The sequence below is a fragment of the Haliotis rufescens genome, unplaced genomic scaffold, assembly GCF_023055435.1.
Source record: "Haliotis rufescens isolate VD_foot unplaced genomic scaffold, xgHalRufe1.0.p SCAF_15, whole genome shotgun sequence".
NCBI lineage: Eukaryota > Metazoa > Mollusca > Gastropoda > Lepetellida > Haliotidae > Haliotis > Haliotis rufescens.
The window spans coordinates 4,865,375-4,885,559 of NW_025963835.1; the positions used below are offsets into that span (position 1 = coordinate 4,865,375).

The 20,185-nt window shown below is 39.6% G+C and overlaps 1 protein-coding gene across 2 annotated transcripts; it reads right to left on the minus strand.

The window, feature by feature from the left end:
* Positions 1–362: 362 nt before the first annotated feature.
* LOC124135035 lies at positions 363–11,446 on the minus strand. Of its 2 annotated transcripts, XM_048396065.1 has the most exons (12): positions 11,297–11,446; positions 11,013–11,105; positions 10,624–10,731; positions 9,746–9,822; positions 7,178–7,285; positions 6,009–6,083; positions 5,589–5,717; positions 5,064–5,324; positions 4,555–4,693; positions 3,286–3,500; positions 1,936–2,882; positions 363–1,722 (listed from the first exon to the last, which is right to left on the minus strand). In XM_048396065.1, exons 2-12 carry the CDS (start codon positions 11,084–11,086, stop codon positions 1,525–1,527), a joined length of 2,331 nt encoding a protein of 776 aa, XP_048252022.1. In that variant the 5' UTR covers positions 11,087–11,105; positions 11,297–11,446; the 3' UTR covers positions 363–1,524. The 2 variants fall into 2 exon arrangements, with proteins under 2 accessions (XP_048252022.1, XP_046356144.2); XM_046500188.2 differs by lacking the exon at positions 11,013–11,105.
* Positions 11,447–20,185: the final 8,739 nt, after the last annotated feature.

A 20,185-nucleotide genomic window follows, 5' to 3' on the forward strand; every position in this document is an offset into this window, starting at 1 on the left:
GATGGATGGATGGATCGATGGATGGATCGATGGATGGATCGATGGATTATATGTGTTGGTATGCATGTGTGGCTGTGTTTATGTATTTGTGTATGTATGTGTGTGTACAAGTATATTGTGTTCATATATGTGTTCCAGGGAATATGTATAATGAGGGAATATGTATTATCCCTGAAATATTCAGGGAATATATATAATGTCTGATTCACTCAGGGAATATACATAATCCCAATTTTTTTCAGGTATTATACATATTCCCTGATTTAACATCAAGTTTTTTAGACATATTCCCTGAAATTACTTTTGAAGCTCTTTTTTGGCCAAATTTGATAAAAAAAACAAACAAATTATTTATGAGAAGACAAATTTATTTGACATGATAACAAATACCTTTCACTTAACTTAACAATTAGTCTTCACTGCAATCAAAACAATGCTACATCAAACATAAGATAAACAAACAAGAACAATTTAGTTTTTGAGTGGCACCTTCAGTTACAAAGCAGCTTAGCCTTGAAACATCTACATCTGTTGGTCTGACATTTCTTTGTACCAGCACAGTTACACTGGGTGAAACCTTGTCCTCCATAATTGGATTCTAACTGCACAGCCTGGCGAAATGAAATGTTCTTGTAAGTGACAACGTCTTCAGTTGAGTACAATGCTGTAGCACAAACATCAAACCCAGTATGCCACCTTTCATAGCTATTGTGTACACGTCATTGTCACTGCATTCAATCACAACACCTATGATATTCATCAGTGATCACACAGACAGACACCACACACACAACATGGTGTCTTTGTTCTTTGCGACTACGTCAAAGGCCGACACGAGCCAGCGCTTATGTATTGTTTTAGCGGAAGTACTCTAGTCAGCAGTGCTATTTGGTGTGTGATTGGATTAATGTAAGGTTGGATTAAGGTGAGGATTCTCCTGTATTTTATGTATGTTTATGTTCTACTTTGAAACATGTTTATAAAATGTTCTCATTTTTTCACGTAGATATATTTATGTTTGTAACTTTATAATCTGATGTATATATTAAAGAATCAATGTCTGAATATATGTATTTGGGAGAAGGCCACCCAAGTTGGATAGAATTTTTATCCCACTTTTCAATGTCTTCACTCATGCTAATCCAAAGGATAGTTTCATAACAATGCTGCAGTCCTCCAAAGTGAGCCTTCTCATACATTTAGCAAATTAAAGATGCCTCCTCAACCTCCGAACTTCACAATTGTAAATATTTGCTGCTGCACTCGTGAATGGCTGATTACAGAATTCTAGATTTCAGGAACTTGATTAACATAGTGACTGTTCAACACCACACCGCCTCGACTTAAAGGTACCATTTCGGTTTGTTGAATATATGCACAAACATTTGTAAACTGTAGAAGAAAAGGAGTAAGAAGAAAAGTTAGGGGATTTCACTACTTTAATTCAACAAAAAGCAAAGCAACCAGGCGCTACAAGTGGATATATCCTCATTAATATACGAGTTTCATTTGAGAGAGACTCGACTATCTGACAAGGATGTCAAGATGGTCGCTGTTGTTCATGTTTGCTCCGTTTGATGCCACTACAGTGAAGTATACGGCCTTATTGTTGAGAGCAGGATTGATCTTGTTGGACACCAGACTTTCCATCTTAACAGTGTAGTTGTGAAACTGGCAGTCTCCAAGGGAAGGACAGTAGCAGTCGAAATAGGATGCACATGCCTACAAAAGAGGATACAAATGACAGATATGTAAATTATTTTTTTGTTCATATAGTCAAAAGGTTCTTTTTAACATATAACGTTCCATGGTGCACTGGAGGAAACCAAACGAGATACTTTCTCGAACATTTTAGCAACGTACCATTTCATGACCAATTGCTGCAAGCGCACTGTTCTGTCATACGACACATGAAAGATGATATACAATCTTTACCTGTCCATTTAGTTTCTGCACTGGCAACACACCATGGCCAAGGTCTTCTGATGAGTCTTTGATGCCAAGATACCACTCCACAAATTCGACGCCACTGTCAGGGTCGATGACATCAAAGTGGAACACCATTGTAGAAAGGTCGAGACTGTCGTGGACATAAACCTGCTTGTTTCCATCCTTCACGAGCCACATGTTTGATATGTCAGGAACAGTAGAGTCAATGTGAACCCGTACCGATTCCTCCACGGAGTTGTTAACAAAGTCTTTCATCCTTAGTGAGATATCGTACGTTTGACCATCAATCAGCTTGGGTGAGATGCAGAGTAACTGTTTGGTGAAGTGGGGAACCAATGCCCAGTGTGATTTAGCACCCTGGTTGACAGAGACAGAATACTCTGCCTGAACGATGCCATCAACATTGGGAGTCCCATAAATAGGCAGGGTTCCAGTAGTTTGGTCATATTCAGGTTCCACTCCTGCCTGGGGACGGACTGGCCCCAAAGGGTTATTGGCCATCATTTCATCATTGTAGTAACGGCCTTTCCAGTCTATGCACATTGGCCCAAGGTTAGTCTGCCATTTGTAGTGAGATTTCTGTGTTGCTGATACACCTTGAAGAGGTTTTGCTGGATTTGTCATCAATTTGGAGGATTTCTCATACAGTACAAAACGTCTGACTGATTGGATGTTTCCAGCCTTGTCGTGAACCTCCAGAATAACAGCATATAGGCCATGTTTGTTGGGGAGGTGAATAGATTTGTCCAACACAAACGTGTTGTACGTTAGATCCAAACCTTTCAGCGGCGTGTGTAAGACGTCGATCATATTTCCATTCTGTACAGTGTTGAGAATCTGTATTTTAATGTGTTTCAATCCAGATACTGCATCCGCTTTTCCACCATGTGGCAAAGGATCTGTCCAGCCAGAGGTTTTTACATTGAGCACACCTACAACACGACAATTACATGAAAAAAAACACGTTCCTGATACACAAGTTAATAAAAGATACAGTAAGCTTTTTCATGAATGAGTAAAGAATGAAAACATCTTCAAGGTTAAATATATTACAATGAACCCTGATTTTAATATATAACAATGTTATATTTTCGTGTATTTCAAGCCAGACACTGCATCAGACATTCCACCATGTGGTAATGGATCTGTCCAACCAGAGGTTTTTACATTGAGCACACCTACAACAGGACAAGTGCATGAAAAACACGTTCGTGATACACAAGTGTAATGATAGACACATTAAGCTTCAAGAATGAGTAAAGGATGAAACTTCTTCAAGGTTAAATAAAGTCAAATGAAAGCTGATGTTAATATATAATTTTGTTTGTGACACACCTGTATGCGTTACGCGGGTTGATAGTTCTAGTGGCTGTGAGGAACAATGCCCTGTTCTGAGCTTGGAGCAGTGTACGGGTTTACTCATATCATACCGGAAACAGAGATGTTTGCTGGACGTTTGTGGAGTGTAAGTCTGTGTTCCTATGTGGTGTCTATCAAAGTCTTGATACCTGAAGAACCCCCCTCCAGTAGCCGAGAACTGTATGCACAACCTGAATAACATAAACATGTATTTGAGAACACCCCAGAAAATGTACAACTCTTGTCACTATGAATACATTTTAAGCATTGCTTCCTAGGGGGAAATTAAAAGTGGACCTTGAAATACTGATCTTTCTTATGATTATGCAATTGTTTTTTGTCGGTTTTTTATTTAATCACATCACGAAACGTTTTTTCCACATTAACGTTAAATCTGTTAGCATCAATATCTGTGAATATATATTTCAGGAGATGCATGACACATACATGATAATAGCTGAAAGCCTCACGTGTTACATTTATGGCTCTGCAAAAGTTATTATCAGTAATACGACGAAATACAAAGATTTATAAGGAATATAAATAAATGCAACAAAAGCGATTGCCATAGAGTCCGAGTATACCTTGTATTTATGAATCACTATCAATTAGTGATGAATTTACGTGTTTGCGTATTATGTTGTCAAAGCCTTCCATTGATGAAAACGTAGAATATTTGTCATTAAAATGTTGGCTAAAATTTCTCAATATCGCCAGCCACTAACGGGACAGTGAAAATATGATTGTGGTACCATGCAGGTAGCAGAAGTACTGTAAGTCCTCTACCATTGGTTACTGGCGATCTATATCCCGGTTTTATATTGTAATGTTTAAGGATGTTGCAAACTGTCAATGCTCCAATAGTAGTTGAAAAAAAAATCTGTGATAATCTAGTTACTGTACTATTCATCACCGACAGGTTTTGATATGTAATTATTAATGCATATGGTACATATCCGAAGAGCAATGTCAATCGAACATAATTTTGGTAACACGTGCGTCCAAATGTTCCTATACCATAAATGTTTTTGAAAGATTCACAAGGGCTTGAATGTTGTCTCTTTTATTACTGGTTCTTGCGAGTAAATCGGTGGAAGGGAATTGGCGATATCAACCATATCAGATCCTCAATATATTTAAAGCTTAAGTAAACTTCTTTGGCCAAATTCCCTTAAACAAATTCCCTTTTGTATATGTAAAGAAAAAGATGAGCATTTCATATGTGGTTTTCTCATGTGTTTTTACCTTTCTCCATCATACATGTCTGTTGGTACTGATACAGTCCGTGAACATGTCAAGGATTGAGAGGGCGACGTGCTCCCAAGCGCTTTTGAGCAATCATTTCCGCCGGACAATGTAACTGTGGAAAGGCTGGATTCAAGTCCTGTTGGAGAATAAATATTAATGCAAATCAATATATGTACTCAGTTTTTGCGGTAATAATTAGTGGATATGGGACCACATGAATATTAGGCATTGTTACAATTAGTGCCATTAATTATTTCGTGTAGGTACAAATTCATTTCAGTCTGAAATGAAACACAATCGTATGCTGTTAATGAAATTGGTCAAGCGTAAATTTGTTAATGCTCATTTCTATATGTGTCCAACGAAATACGAACACAGCGTTAACCTTATGAAGGAGAACATCATTTGTTTTAAAATCATGAGAGTGTTTCCGAAAGTATTATTTAGATTCATTGGATAAAATTATTTGGAATATCACATACAGTTAAAATGATAAACACTTGTACCAGTAATAGAAACCTTCTTCAGTGTCGCCGTCGAAGCAACTATTCCGTATCGTTGCTGGTAGATGTAGTTTGGGGGATGTCTGATGTCAATATTATCTAACTTTGCGTTGAACTGAAGGTTTACAGATATGGGATTCAAGTTGACATATGTGTCCGATTCATACTGGCATCCAGAGTGAGAGCCATGTGTGGAGCTTCTCACGCTGCGGTGTGCATCGATCATCCCAATGTGGCACGTTAGAAGTTGGGGCTTCTCAACAACTGTAAATAAGATATCATGTCTGCACTTCATAGTCGCTCACATGCATCATGTTGATTAATTCCAGATTCACGAACCCCATACTTTATTTTAATAGGCATATATATAAACGGGGATATGATACAAATATTTGGAACATCATATATATATATGCGTTGAACAGACAAACATGAAAATGAAGGCACGTGTGCCATTTTTATATAACTCTCATAATAACTGTCAACATAGTTTTTACATTGTATTTGGAAAACACGTATTCCTCTCACGGTCACACTTTGTGTATCTGGAACCTCCATCATGCTTCACAAAGCCGTTCCGACATTTACAGGATGTCCTCAATCTTCTGTCTAGGCAGTCCCCAGGCCAACACCATTGGTTCTTCCACGAACAGGTCACTGACAAAACAAACAACAACGTTTCTCAGCATTATGATTTCTGGCGTCCCCCGCCGTGATATTGCTGGAATATTGCTAAAAGCGGCTTAAAACCATCCCCGCTCACTCACTCAAAATTATGAAAAAGATTGAAGTTCCAGTTTATATGGTATATATTTTTGTTGATTCAACTTCGACAGGGCCTAAACTGTTACAGGTTACATTTCTTATGCGTACAGAGATTTACGTGTCATTTTTTATGTGATACATGTATGTGTTTGTACAATCGTATGTTAATATCAGGATACTTACGAGCGCAGTCCGGATGGCTGTTTGTGTGCCACCAGATGGAATGTTCAGGATCTGCACGAGCATCAAGACATTTTTCTGCAACACAGGTGAATTCACTTTAATGACTTCACAAATGTTGAAACAAATTAAATTCTGAAGTCATTGTTATGTAGGGAAAATGCACAAAATGAAATAACGCGAATATCACTTAGTTACCACTTTGACCAATTCCAGCATGCACGGCTATCGCACGTTGTCAAATATTTACTGCCCAGATAGTGCCAATCGCCTCCACACATTTCGCTAGTATACTCAGAGTAACAAACACATGTACTATATCTCACGATCACCACATTAAGATCAAGCATACTTCATTTGACACGAGACCGCCTCTGTGGTCTAGTAGTAGAGCGTCAGCCAGGAAAGCAGAAGGGGGTTCGATCCCCGGCCGCGTCATACCAAAATGCGTTACGTATTGTTACCCTGTCTGACGCTCGGCTTTAAGGGGCTAAAATACGGACCGGTCAGCCCGGAGTCAGTATACTGTTTCTCAGTGGGGTATTGATGTTAAACTCAGTGGGCTAGCACCACAAAATCGGCATTAGAATGGACAACCAGTCACACAGGCAGGCACACGTGCATGCACGTCGCAATATAAGTGCAATAATCTTGAACGCGGCGTGAAACATCATTTCACCTCACACAACCTTATGTGACATTAAAACATGTAGATATTGCTCTGACAATATGTGTTAGACTTGAAACTACCCACATTATGACCGTTACGGACGAAGCATAGCCCTAATGCTTACTACCTTAAGAGCCAGTGGACAAGGAGCCGATAACAACCCATCCACGCAAACACTGGCAACCCGACCCACCGCAGAATCACTAAGGACCTAAGGTGTCACGATACACTGTAACTCTTTAGTTGGCACGTTGGCGACGCTATCAGGCAGCACACCCCTCAATACCCTGTTGACAGGGAACCGATAACAACCCTTTCTCGTAAATACTGGCAGTCAGACCCACACCTAATAAGCAAAACTCTAACTCTAACAAATACACCTGACAGAAAACGAAGATTGCAGCTTATTACTGACCAAATGTGACACGACCATTTATTCGTTCTGAAACCAAACAGATTCACTCTCAATATACGGAGTATGAGAAGAACACCAAATGCTTACCACATTGTGATCCAGTATATCCAGTGTGACAGGAACACCTGTTTGGTGCAACGCAGCTTCCTCTCTGGTTACAGGCTCCGTTGGTGTTGTCCTTGCCGTAACAGATGGCTGGAGGAGACAAGAGTGTAACACCATGGTGTTTCAATGAGGAAATCTTCTCTTGAAGGGAGATATGTCATTCATGACATTTTGCATTACAATGTAAACTCGTTATTGCAAACATGTTATAACTTATGGTTGGACGAAAACCAGGTGCCATTCATTGTCGTGGACATCACTCCCGGATCTTATCATTGGTCGCCTATTACAATCCATACAACAATTACTTATATTATATTGACAACTTTAAAGAGAGCTGCGCGATAAAATCGATCAAAACTTGTTATATCATGACGTAATTTCTGGATATTTGAACATGCGCTCGCAACTTGAAGACGTCGTATTTTTTGACGACGCTATTTTAAAGAGGGCCGTTTCTTGTAAGTTGTTCCCTTTAGATGAGCTAGGCACCGTAAAGGTACGTAATGACCGAACGGTCGCTTCCAAAAGTGGGAGAGATATGACAATCGGATACAGAGACAATCGGAAAAGATACAGAGAATCGACGTAAAGATTATGAGAATATGCGGGAAAGACGGGGAAAACCGCTCTGTTCATAAAATGGACATTGCCGCTGTCGGATTCTGTTCCGGGAGTCATCATTATTTAAATACGGGTAACTATTCTTTTTTAAAGCGTGTACTTTTTTCTGACATCCTTTAAGAGGCTGTACTTAATGTTTATAACTCACATAAAAATAGACGACAAGTGGTCATTGTCGTTTATATCTTAACTTCAAGAACGTACAATAGAATCAGTCACTCCCAAATGTTACCATATTTGAGCTACTGCTGTAGAGTACAAATGAACCAGTCACCACCAGGGTACTTCCACATGTACGTCAATTCAGAACCATACCATGTAAGCAGTCACTAACGGACATTCTACCATGAATTTGGAATTTACTCGATTCTGATTGGTCAGTCAGAGGCTATTAAATCACAATAAACCCCCTCTGATTGAAACAGCTGGTTTGACGGCCGCATCACTGCGGAAGCTAATATTAATAGAATAGTACTATTTTCAGTCATTGTCGGTAGGCATATTTAAATAACTATATCTACAATTACAGGTTACAAAATGCACAGATGCGGTTACTACAATATTCAAAGGATGTGTGGCAATACATTTCGTGCAGAAAAACACGACAGAAATCTACAAAGGGAAAGTATTTACGTTTTGGAGACAACAGAGAGCTTGAAATTTTGGCGCTTTTCTATATACGACTGTGACGTCATATCTTTTGCGTCACTATGAGCGATATGACGTCATAATGGTGATGCGCGATGTAGAGCGAAAGCCTTGCAAAGCTTGCTTTGTTTTCTTTAGGGATGCCCACCTCATGTTAGCTTACCAGGTTGCCGTGCTTATATGCTTTCAAGGGGGCACGGGTGGCCCAGTCGTCTGAGGCGCCGCGATTCGCTGTGCAGAGTTGCGTCCCTTGGGCACGCCAGAAACCTATGATTGTGGGTTCGAATCCCGGTTCGCCCCATGTTTCTAAGTTTGTCAGCACCATACCCGTGCTCGTGGGTTATACCAAAGTGGTAAACGTCTGAGACCTGCATCACTTCGGGCTTTTCTCCCACATTAAGCTGACACGCCGTGATATGACTGGAATACTGTTAAAAGCGGCGTTAAACCCAACTCACTCACTCACTCACTATATGCTTTCAATGCCTGTCATGTGTTCGAGTGAAGTATTACGGTGTAAACAAACTGCTTGAGTATATACAGCACCATATTTTGTTGGGTGATTCCGTAATTCAGATCGATAACCCACTCAAAACACTGAACTGAACCCATGCCGCTTCACTCAGTTATTTAGTCATGGTAGAATGGAGATAAACATACTGTGTTTTCAATGTAGAACTAGGTTACCTGTATATTTAACCGCGCTTAATTTAACATTTGAAACCTCACGCTGCGCGTTCGGTTCCAAATTCAATTTAGCGGGGTTAAATCTACAGGTAACCTAGCTCTACATTGAAAACACAGTATGTTTATCTCCTAATTGTAACATAATGACTATTATGGTAATATCTGATCACCTACTGGAAATCCATACATTATAAACACTCACTCCCGGATATGATCAAAGATAGACTACAACAGAAACTACAAGGACAATAGTCACAACCGGATGTTATCAGAGCTAGAAAGCAAACTAAAACTGGTTGCTAATGAAACGAAATCAACATTCTTTGAAACATTTTTTTTAAATAAAAAGACAGAATGACGGGTCTGCACTGCTATCGGATTACCACACACTATTTTCGTAAGAGAGCATGGTGTGTCTATTGTATAATCGGACATAAGTTGATTGTATATAATATTATACGTTCGATTTACTGTGGAGTCTTTTTACAATGATGAAATAGATTCATTGGCGCCCAGACCACACAGTGGTCATTTTTAGTCGTTGGTGGAGTAGGCGGCGGGAATATGAAACGCAAGGCCATACATCAATACCTAAGTTGCAGTCAATGTTGTTGGAAGACTTCCATCCTGGACAGCACTCATAGACTGTATTTGATTGTATGATATACCTGCAAAATGCATAATTGGAGTGTGTGAGTGAGTATGGTTTTACGCCGTTTTAGCAATAACTTGTCACGGCGGAGGACAACAGAATTCGGTTTCACACATTGTATCCATGTGGACATTATCGGAGTAAACATACAACCTATCATATGTAAACAAGGAAATAAGTAGCTATGATCAAATAGATGAATTGATAACTGAAAAATTACAATACTATGGAATATGGGGCATTACAGATGTATTCGCAGATTTCTGCACACGGCAAATCAAGGTATCTCGACGTCTAATATCTGATGTGTAATTGGGATACAAATTAAATTGCTGTCACTTGTGAGATTGTGTACATTTAAAAATTGGAACTCTTTATTTATGATGACATCAATAGCATGATTGCAGTATGATATAATGCAAATTATACCATAAAAGAATTGTAAATAAAGCTTTCAAGAACTTGTGTTGGAAGGTGTTGACGTTGATGTTTTTTTCATAGTTAAAATCTACGATACAGTGGAATACAAACAAGACAAACAAAAATAATCTTAATATGATTATGATATAAACAACCATCATTGACTGCACAAGCCAATTACACGCTTTGCAGAACAGCGATACAAACGTAATGACAAAAGACTATCAAGCAAGGAATGCGTGACAGGCAAATTTGGAAAACGCTACCATGTAGAACGGAAGTGGTGTCACGATCAACAGGTTAGATTATTGTCTATGGTCACTTACTCAGTGAAATAGATTGGGAAATGATGTAACATGTGCTCCAATAGTTTTATAATACATCATAGTGCACATACCTTTGTCTATATGTAGTGCACATGCCCCCACGCCCGTTATGACAGGGATGCCTGTGCTGTTCCGGGGATGACACCTTGGCTGTTACTGTGTGATGACATACGTTCTTGCTGAAACAGAAAATATTGGCATTTGTTCGCACGTTCGTTGTAGTTCATTACTCCAAAACCGAGTCCGCCTTTATTTATTCTACCACTGTGCACATATCCAATATATGCGGTGGTAAGATTTTAAATATGCTTATGACATGTAGGTAGTTTGGGTAAGGCACATTTTGATATATTTCATTTAAGTTTAAACTTTGACATATTTCATTTTTATCTCAGAGAGAGAGAGAGATAGATAGAGAGAGAGAGAGAGGGAGAGTGAGAGAGATATCTGGATATCATACCCAGAAGGACTGAGACTTTCTGCATGTGGGCAAAGGTAGATGGCTAAGAACGCAAGACTTCCCAAAAGACTCATTTTGACGCCGCTGAAGGCACTGAAAAAAAGATAACCATTACAATCAATTAAGTGGTTACATCTGAATATATGAAGATTGAAGACTATGGAATGACTCAGTCTAACAAGGATAGTGTGTCAAATATTTCATTCTTGGAAAACATGTTTGTAGTTGTCTATTTGATAACATGGACATACATAGTTTTGTGCAAAAAAATCTGATCCGCTCACCTAGAGATACACGTCCATATCAGTCCGTCTCCTGTGGTGTTCTGTACACACTTTTCCCACTCAAAGGCAATATCTGTCAAATGTAGCGAGCTACTCTTCAACCAACAATTAAGATAAGGTCAAACAAACAATGTTATCAAGCTCCTCCCTTTTCTTGGTTGATATTGTCAATCAAGCATCAGCCTCTCCTGGTTTCTTGCTTTCTTGAGCTGTCATTGGTCATTGCTATTAGGACAAGGGTCTCACGGGTTATATTTTAGTGCTGAATTCTCCTTTGGGGATTGGTTACACCATAGCTGAAATTTGTCGCATGGGCGATTTCTCGTATCAAATACATCTCATCTGCAACAAGATGTACATTAAAACTGACAACGGTATCAAAAACATTAAAAAGGGCAACGCTCATAAAAGGTTAAACGTACGTTGGAATTCCTTATTTTATCGTAAAAATCTGGTTAATGATAATTATTTTCAGTGAAATCATTGAATGATCTCAACATCCACATCCTACCCATTGTCGACCCAATAACAGAAATTAAATAATGCTTCGACTGTGGAAAATAATACGAAACATCCACACACACATATGAAGTAACTTAGTCAATGTTACTGGTTTCTTCTTTCTATTTCAAAAGCACAAATAAAGACCCCCTCAACACGAAGGCCGTGGCTTCCCGCTTGGGAGTCCTAACAGTGTTATAAGGCGATCCAACGTGTTAGTAGCCGAAGATCTTTTGGGGCTTTTGAGTTATACTTCTGTGTGAAAAACAAAACACTATGCTCTATGTCTGGATCTGAAAACGCTAAATTAAAAAAGCATATCTAGCATATTAGCAGTGATAGCGCTCACCTTTCGCAATGTTTTATACCCAACCTAAAGATGTGCATGTTTGTATTACCAAATAAATCTCAAAGAACAGTTACAAAAAGCGTGGTATGTTTCAATCATGACGTAATTCGAGATTCGAACAATTGAACGAAGTTATTTTTGAGAGGGAAGTGACTAGTAGCCGGACACCGTAGATGAAGGCAATGGCAAAACGATCGCACCCAAAAGTGGGAGAGATATGACAATCTGTACTGGGACAATTGTTCATATCAACGTTGAATAGACATGAAAATGAAGGCATGTGTTCGTCTCTTGTTCATGTTGAATTGGAATTGTTATTTACAGTTCTTTCAAAAGTTCTTTACCGGTGACCGACCTTTACAAAATGACGTGTACACCATGAGAGATTTCCAGGGGATTTACGTTGATCGAGGGATCGTATATACATACATGTGTCATGTTAATAATCAGAAACAATCTGACAATCTGCGGACTGATATTTGTTTTTATGTTTTCAAATGTAACCAAGAGAATTAGTCGGGAAAGGCAGATAGCTACCGTCGTCGTTGAGTGTGTTGTTGCGTCAGTCATGACGTCACACAGGGCTGAAACTTTCACGATTTCTGTTGAATTTGGGTGCACATTGTAATGTATATTGTTTAATTCCATAATTCGTGCTACGATACTCTTCTCATTGAGCCAATATATGCAACAATTAGACGAAAAGACCTCTCAACATAGGGGAGAATACTACACAGTGTAAAATCTGAATCTGATTCTGAAGTACACACCTAATTGATTTCGCTTGATTTCATCTAGATAATTTGTATTGGTGACAATGACCATCTGCCATTTGATTCTAAAATGCATCAGGAATTCAGGGGTGTATGTATCGCAGATGAGTTTGCAATGTACGGCATAAGTGAAATGTCATTTTGTAAACACTATAACCATTACGGCGAAAAGTAGACTTCGGCGTTCGTGTTTGCGTATTTTCCAAAACATTCTAAACGATTCTAGGCTTGTCGGCAACGATTCAGATCATCATTGGTGATTTGATGAAAAATAGATAGAAACCTAACCGTGATCAATTATATGCTATTTTTATAATTCAATGCTTCGAGTAAATATCCGATATTTAGATTTCCAAGCATCAAGTACATAATAACGCCGTGAATGATTTAGTAATGTATCATAAATGGTGAGATTTGCGATGTACATAATTTTCAGAGGTCACTTTCAGTAGATTTGCTCGCCTGATCTCCCAAAGTTTTCACCCTTGTTCAACATTCACGCTTTCAATATGGAAATAAGTTCACTTGCCTATTTGTTTGTTCTGTAATAAGTAAACTTCAATTTATGAACATATGTATTCCATCAGCATCAGAAACTTCGTCAGCAGGCGAATTTAGCATTAATACTTGAACCAGTAGTGTATAAGTGAGACCAGAGAGGTAAAGTTACTGCTTTAGAATACATACAGTTGATTTTCATTGGCTGATAAAACTATTTGCCACTATTTGTCACAAATGACATCATACTTATAGTACATTGGATATATCCATGTCGATATAGTTGAGAATGTGATGCCTTGTGGTTACTCTTTCCAGAATTCTGTTTTGTTTGTTGTGTAACGCGGCACTCAGCAATATTTCATCTATATGTGGACCAGGTAATCCAGTGATTGACATCATGGTATCGAATCACACAATTTGGATACGATGACATGCATCAACCCGATCATCCGATCCCGTTAGCTGCCTCTTTACGACAAGCATAGTCGCCTTTTTCGGCAAGCATGGGTTGCGGAAGACCTATTATATATTTGTTTAATGTACTGCACAGTCAGGAGAGGTGGTTCCAACTATTGTGCCCAGGAGAAAGGAATTCGCAACAGAATCACAACCATTATTTCACTTTATTTGCCATTTAAACTCGCATTCAGGCGCCGCGTAAAGATACCACACAAGGACATACGAATAATACAAATTCAATACCTTTACATCGACTTAACAGCAATGAAAAGTGTTGTTGCGAAGGTCTTTCAAGGTAAGTCTTTGTTTTTTTAAGATAGAAATGTGACCACAAATGTGGCCTGTTCCTATGAGCTGTTCTAGTGTCGGCTGAAATAGACTGTGACTATTGAACCAGTGGCCTATTAACTATTAACGTTGTAACGTCGCAACTTCGTAGCTTGAGCCACGCTTTTTCACTATTGCTAATTGAACTTGAGGGATGGGTCTCATCATCAGCTGATGGTAGACTGCAAAGCCAGGGATCAGTGTCTTTATCATATTTAAATGGCGTTTTTGTAATGTCCAGGGCCCACTTGCACAAAGCGATCTTAGCGCTAAGATGATCGTAACTCCCATACTTCAGCACAGGCTAACAATATTCTTAGCGCTAAGATCGCTTTGTGCAAGTGGGCCCAAAAGCGTCAATAAAATATGTTTATAAACACACTTCACTGACACTGCAATCGACGAAGGCTGCGTGGCAGAGAGAGAAAGAAGCGTCAATATAATAATGAGGTATCCCCACTTACTGCCTTTGCATAAACGGAGGTATTTGTTTCATTTAAATGTTCATTACAGAAAACGTACACTCATTCATGATAAAGAGACAGTGACAATTAAAGCTATATCTGGAATTACTATTAACTTGCTGATTGTGTTTAGGGGAAGGTTCTTTTAGTTTTAGATTCTTCGTAACAGTATGTTTTTACATTATAATATTTCACAGATCACTGTTAAGCTTTTAAAGGATGTGTCTTATAATAGGGAAATGGGGAATCTCGAACCAATGTATTCAAATCACTGATCATTAGAGGGCGGTAGAACCTAAATACCGATAGGATGTTTCCTTTATTTTCCTTATTTAATCATGCCGTCATTTTAAATGTCGGATGTTGTTGTATGTATTCTCCCAACATGGTTTCTGCAAGCTATATAGACAAAACCAGCACCTCCTACCAATATTCACTGTAATTCGCGATTGCCGTAATTATTTATAATATATTTGATTTGCAGTTTTATGTATGAGTATTTGTTGGGGGCATGATAGCAATTGCATGGTTTTACCTTGAATGTTGGTGGAGGTAAAGTTCGCGAAATGTGACAGGTCTTGCCTTTGGATGGAGAAAGTGTGTGCAGAACACCAAGGGAAGCAGACTGATATGACATGTATCGACAGGTGAGGGGATCTGACCTTTTGGGTACACTTTGCTATGTATGTTCATGCTATCTAAAAGATTGGAAAGAGGTTTTCCAAGAGTGTAATATTTGACACAGTTTCCTTGTTGGTATGAAATGTGTGGGATTTAGATAATCAACTGTAATTGTCTTCAATCTTCATATATTCAACAATTACGTCTTTGTTCAATGTGGTTTTCTCTTTTTTTCAGTGACTTCAACAGAGTAAAGAGAGACTTTTGTCAAGTCTTGCGTTTTTAACCATCTGCATTTTGTCGCATGCAGAAAGTCACAATTCAACTGGGTATGGTATAAATCATCTCTCTCAGATAATATACGTTCAATATATAAGATGAATGAATTTATATATATATACTACCCATCAAAAGTTTAGACTCACCAGTGTAAATGTAGCCAATCACTATACTCAACTGTTTCAAACCAGATAATGCCAAATATTCTAAACCTTTTACAGGTACTGTTAGCACATGAACTGTTGTGGCGTAAAACCAAATCTGTATCGGTGAAAAGATTAGAGTTTGTCGTTCATTAATTGATAAAACTCTGTGAAATGTCGCACATTTTTAAACAAAATTCGCACCAAAACGCAGGTGTTCACATGCACGATAATGCACGTGTTTTAGCAGCAATTTGACGCGGGATACTCGTGCAATTCATCTTTATAAGGATTGCAGTTGGCTCTTCTGAGTTAGTGGAGAAATTCTTCTTTGATGCAAGCATGGGTAGAGGGAGAAGTCTCCGTATTGAGCAACGACATCAAGCCTTGGCACTGCTACAAGATGGCAGATCACAACGGTTTGTTGCCAGACGTCTTGGCGTATCCCAATAGGCAGTTTCCAACCTCTGGGTACGCTTTCAACAGACCAACTCCGCCCAGGATCGACCCAGGTCGGGTAGGTCAAGGGTAACATCACAGCAAGATGACCGATGCGTCTTTTTGCTGTTTCTCAGGGGCAGACACATTACAGCCACAGCAGCCAATAATGCTTTCCAACAAGCTACAGGACGACGTGTATCTGTATCAACAATACGCCGCCGATAACGTCACTACGGACTGCGGGCACGTCGTCTAGCTGTAAGACCCCCTCTTACACCACGCCACCGTCAGAACAGACTGAATTGGGGAAATGGACATTTACGCTGGGGTCCCCGCAGATGGGCAAGGGTACTCTTCTCCGACGAATCAAGGTTCAATCTGCATTTCAACGATGGTCGGATCCCAGTCTACAGACGTCAGGGAGAGCGGTACGCTGACGTTGCTGTTGTGGAGCATGATCGATTTGGAGGTGGATCCGTTATCGTCTGGGGAGGTATCACCCTGACTGGAAGAACTGATTTACTGGTACAGGATGGAAATCTGACTGGCCAGAGATACAGGGACGAGATCATCATTCCTATTGTGCTTCCATTCTTAAGGGCCATGCCAGGTCACGCGGTTTTCAAAGATGATAATGCCAGGCCTCACAGAGCTCGCATCGTGTCAGCTTGTTTACAACAAAATGGGGTGAATCGAATGGATTAGCGAGAATTATCGCCCGATATGAACCCCACTGAGCATGTTTGGGATCTGCTGGGACGGCGTGTTTATGCCAGAGTTCCTCCCCCTGCTAACCATCGCCAACTTCGCAATGCATTGTTTGAGGAGTGGCAAACATTCCCCAGCGGCAGATTGAACTGTTCTTTCGTGGTATGCAACGTCGATGCAATGTCTGTGTTAGAGCCAGGGGTGGTCATACCCGTTATTAAATTTTGCAATTTCACTTTTGTATGGTACTAGCCAATACGGCATTCTGGTTCACTAATCATCAATGCACACGTCCTTGTGAACAAGGATATGAAGACCTAAATGAATGATTTTGTTATTTTTTATCGGTAGCTTTCACAAATACGATTTTCTTACGAGATATAGTGAGTGGTTTCAGTGAGTCTAAACTTTTGATGGGTAGTATATATGGGTTAAAGCACAGGTTAATATTTTCGTCTAATGGTTGCTAAATGTTATTGGTCGGATGGAGTACCTAAGATGCTGATAAAGTACTCTAAGATATAGTTTATAGAGGCGTGAAACTCGTGTGCTTCCTGAAACTTGTATTTTTCAGTATGACAGACCTTCGACAACCGTACAGTTTATATGAAATGTGATTTGTGGAATTTGCGTCATGCCAAGATAAATTAAACTCTTTCTACGGAATTCTAGCACTGCAATATGAGGTTTCTTAGATATCCTAAAAATGGATCTGATCCATAACGTTTCCACAGTCTTGTAAAGGTGCTTGGTGCAAAAACATCCATGATCTCTTGTTCATGTTGAATTTTACTTTGTCATTATATATCAGTCCTTTCAAAACTACATCTATATAAATGTATATTCAATCGAGGTTATATATATATATACATATATATACATATATATATATATAGTGGTAGATCCAGTGATGATGTTCAATGTTTAGGGAGTAATAATATACGACAGATATACAAATAAGAACATTCACACGGAGATTCATTTTAACCATAACCACATGTTTTTGTTTGTTTCAGTAAAAATGTCTGTCCTCACACAGTAATATCCAGGATTTCAACCGCAGAGCTTTTCCATTCACACTGTAAATTCTTGGGTTTGGGAAGATGCCCTAGATATCGGATAACTTACGTACATTGTCATGTATTCTAAAACCCCATTCAACCTTTTCAATCTCTTAATGTAATCCTTTTTTTCAGGTCTCCAATTGTGAGTGTTTCAATATGATATATTTCTCTAGGGTGAGTCAGTGAGTATGTTTGTACTCCGCTTTTAGCAATATTCCAGCAATATCACGACGGGGGTCCCCAGAAATGGGCTTCACACACTGTACCAATGTGGGGAATCGAACCCGGATTTTCGGCGTGACGAGCGAACGTATTAACTACAAGGCTGCCTGACCCCCCTATGTCTCTGAAGGAAACCTTATTCCTTTGTGTTTTCCCAACGTTTATGATTTTACGTCTCCCAGAGTTACGAAGTGTGTGTCCATTTCCCAATGTCATATAAGTTTCCAAATATCCTTGTATAACTATCCATCGTCACTGATATTACCTGCTCAATTTGATTGCAGATTTTGTCGTGACGTGACTTTCGACATCCATGATAAAATCTTGACAGTCTAACCGTTCATATGTGTACATTACTTGCATGTTTCACCAGGTGAATGAGTAAGCTTATACTCCGATACGTTGTGTTCCTCACAATGAAGAAGTTGTCATCCATTAACTCTCTTCCTCATATGTTTTAAGGTGATCTCGTTTTCAGATCTCCAATTGTCAATGTTTGACGTGATGTATTATCTCTAAAAGAAACCTTAAATTATCTCTGTCTTTGGATTTGAACAGTGTTTTCATATGACGTGCCTGCTCCCATGTTACGAGTGCCTGCTCCCACGTTACGAGTGCCTGCTCCCACGTTACGAGTGCCTGCCCCCACGTTACGAGTGCCTGCTCTTACGTTACGAGCGCCTGTTGCAACGTTACGAGCGCCTGTTGCAACGTTACGAGTGCCTGCTCCCACGTTACGAGTGCCTGCTCCCACGTTACGAGTGCCTGCTCTTACGTTACGAGCGCCTGTTTCAACGTTACGAGCGCCTGCTCCCACGTTACGAGTGCCTGCTCCCACGTTACGAGTGCCTGCTCTTACGTTACGAGCATGCCTGTTCTGCAATAGAATTCTATATTTTGCTTGTTTGTTGATCATATTAGTGAGTGAGTGAGTATTGTTTTACGCCGCTTTTAGCAATATTCCAGCAATATCACGGCGGGGGACACCAGAAATGGGCTTCACACTGTTGATCATATTAAGCTTATTGTATTCCACTGTAGCATAACTGCAAACTGGACATCAACGTTATGTCATCAACGTTCAACTCACGTTCTTTCATGCTTTATTCACAACACCTTTACGTATAATATGCATTTTGTCATATTTCAATCAATGATATACTTTGCAAAAAATGTAGTAAAATCGTAAATATCTGACAGAGTGTTGCCGACGTCCATATGAAATTGATACCAAAAATGAATTGATAATTTCGGCATGGATTGGGATTGGTTTGTGATGACAGAATGAAGTACTGCAGAAATTTGGTGAATAGATGGACAAATCGCAAAAAAACATAACCACGTGAGAGAATGGCGCCGAAACACATCAACTTGACTTGCACGTGCAACATTACTTGTGAGGCTATAAAAACATCGGGTTTTCATTTGCATGCCATCACAAACTTACAGCAAGTGAACAGTGAAAACATGCCACAGCTGACGGAGTCAACGTAACGCCATCGTCCGACTGTTAACAAGATTACCATCTTCAGCTGTTGCCAGGTTTTTCCACGTAGCACCAAGCACCTTTACAAGACTGTGGAAACGTTATCAGACACACGGGACCTTCCGGGATCCGGTCGACCACGTATCACTACTAGAGCACAGGACAGATTCATGCGGCTATGTCATTTACGTGAAAGAACAACTCTAGCCAACTACGGCAATACCAGGATTGCATAGGATTTCAGCCCAGAGAGTGAGGAATTATTTACTGAATGTATTCGCACTAGAAGACCAGTTCGAGGTGTCATTTTTACGGACCTGCATCGTCGGCTGCGACGTCAATGGTGTCCAGGTCACAGAGTGTGGCTACAACTTAAATGAAGAAGTTTTGTTTTGTGACCAGTTACGCATTTTGCTTCGCCATGGTGATGGTAGACGTGGTGTTTTCAGGCGTTGCGTGGTGCGTTATGCACAAAACTGCATACAGGAAGTGGACAGATTTGGTGATGGTAGCGTGATGTCCTACACTGGCAGAACAGACTTGGTGCAAGT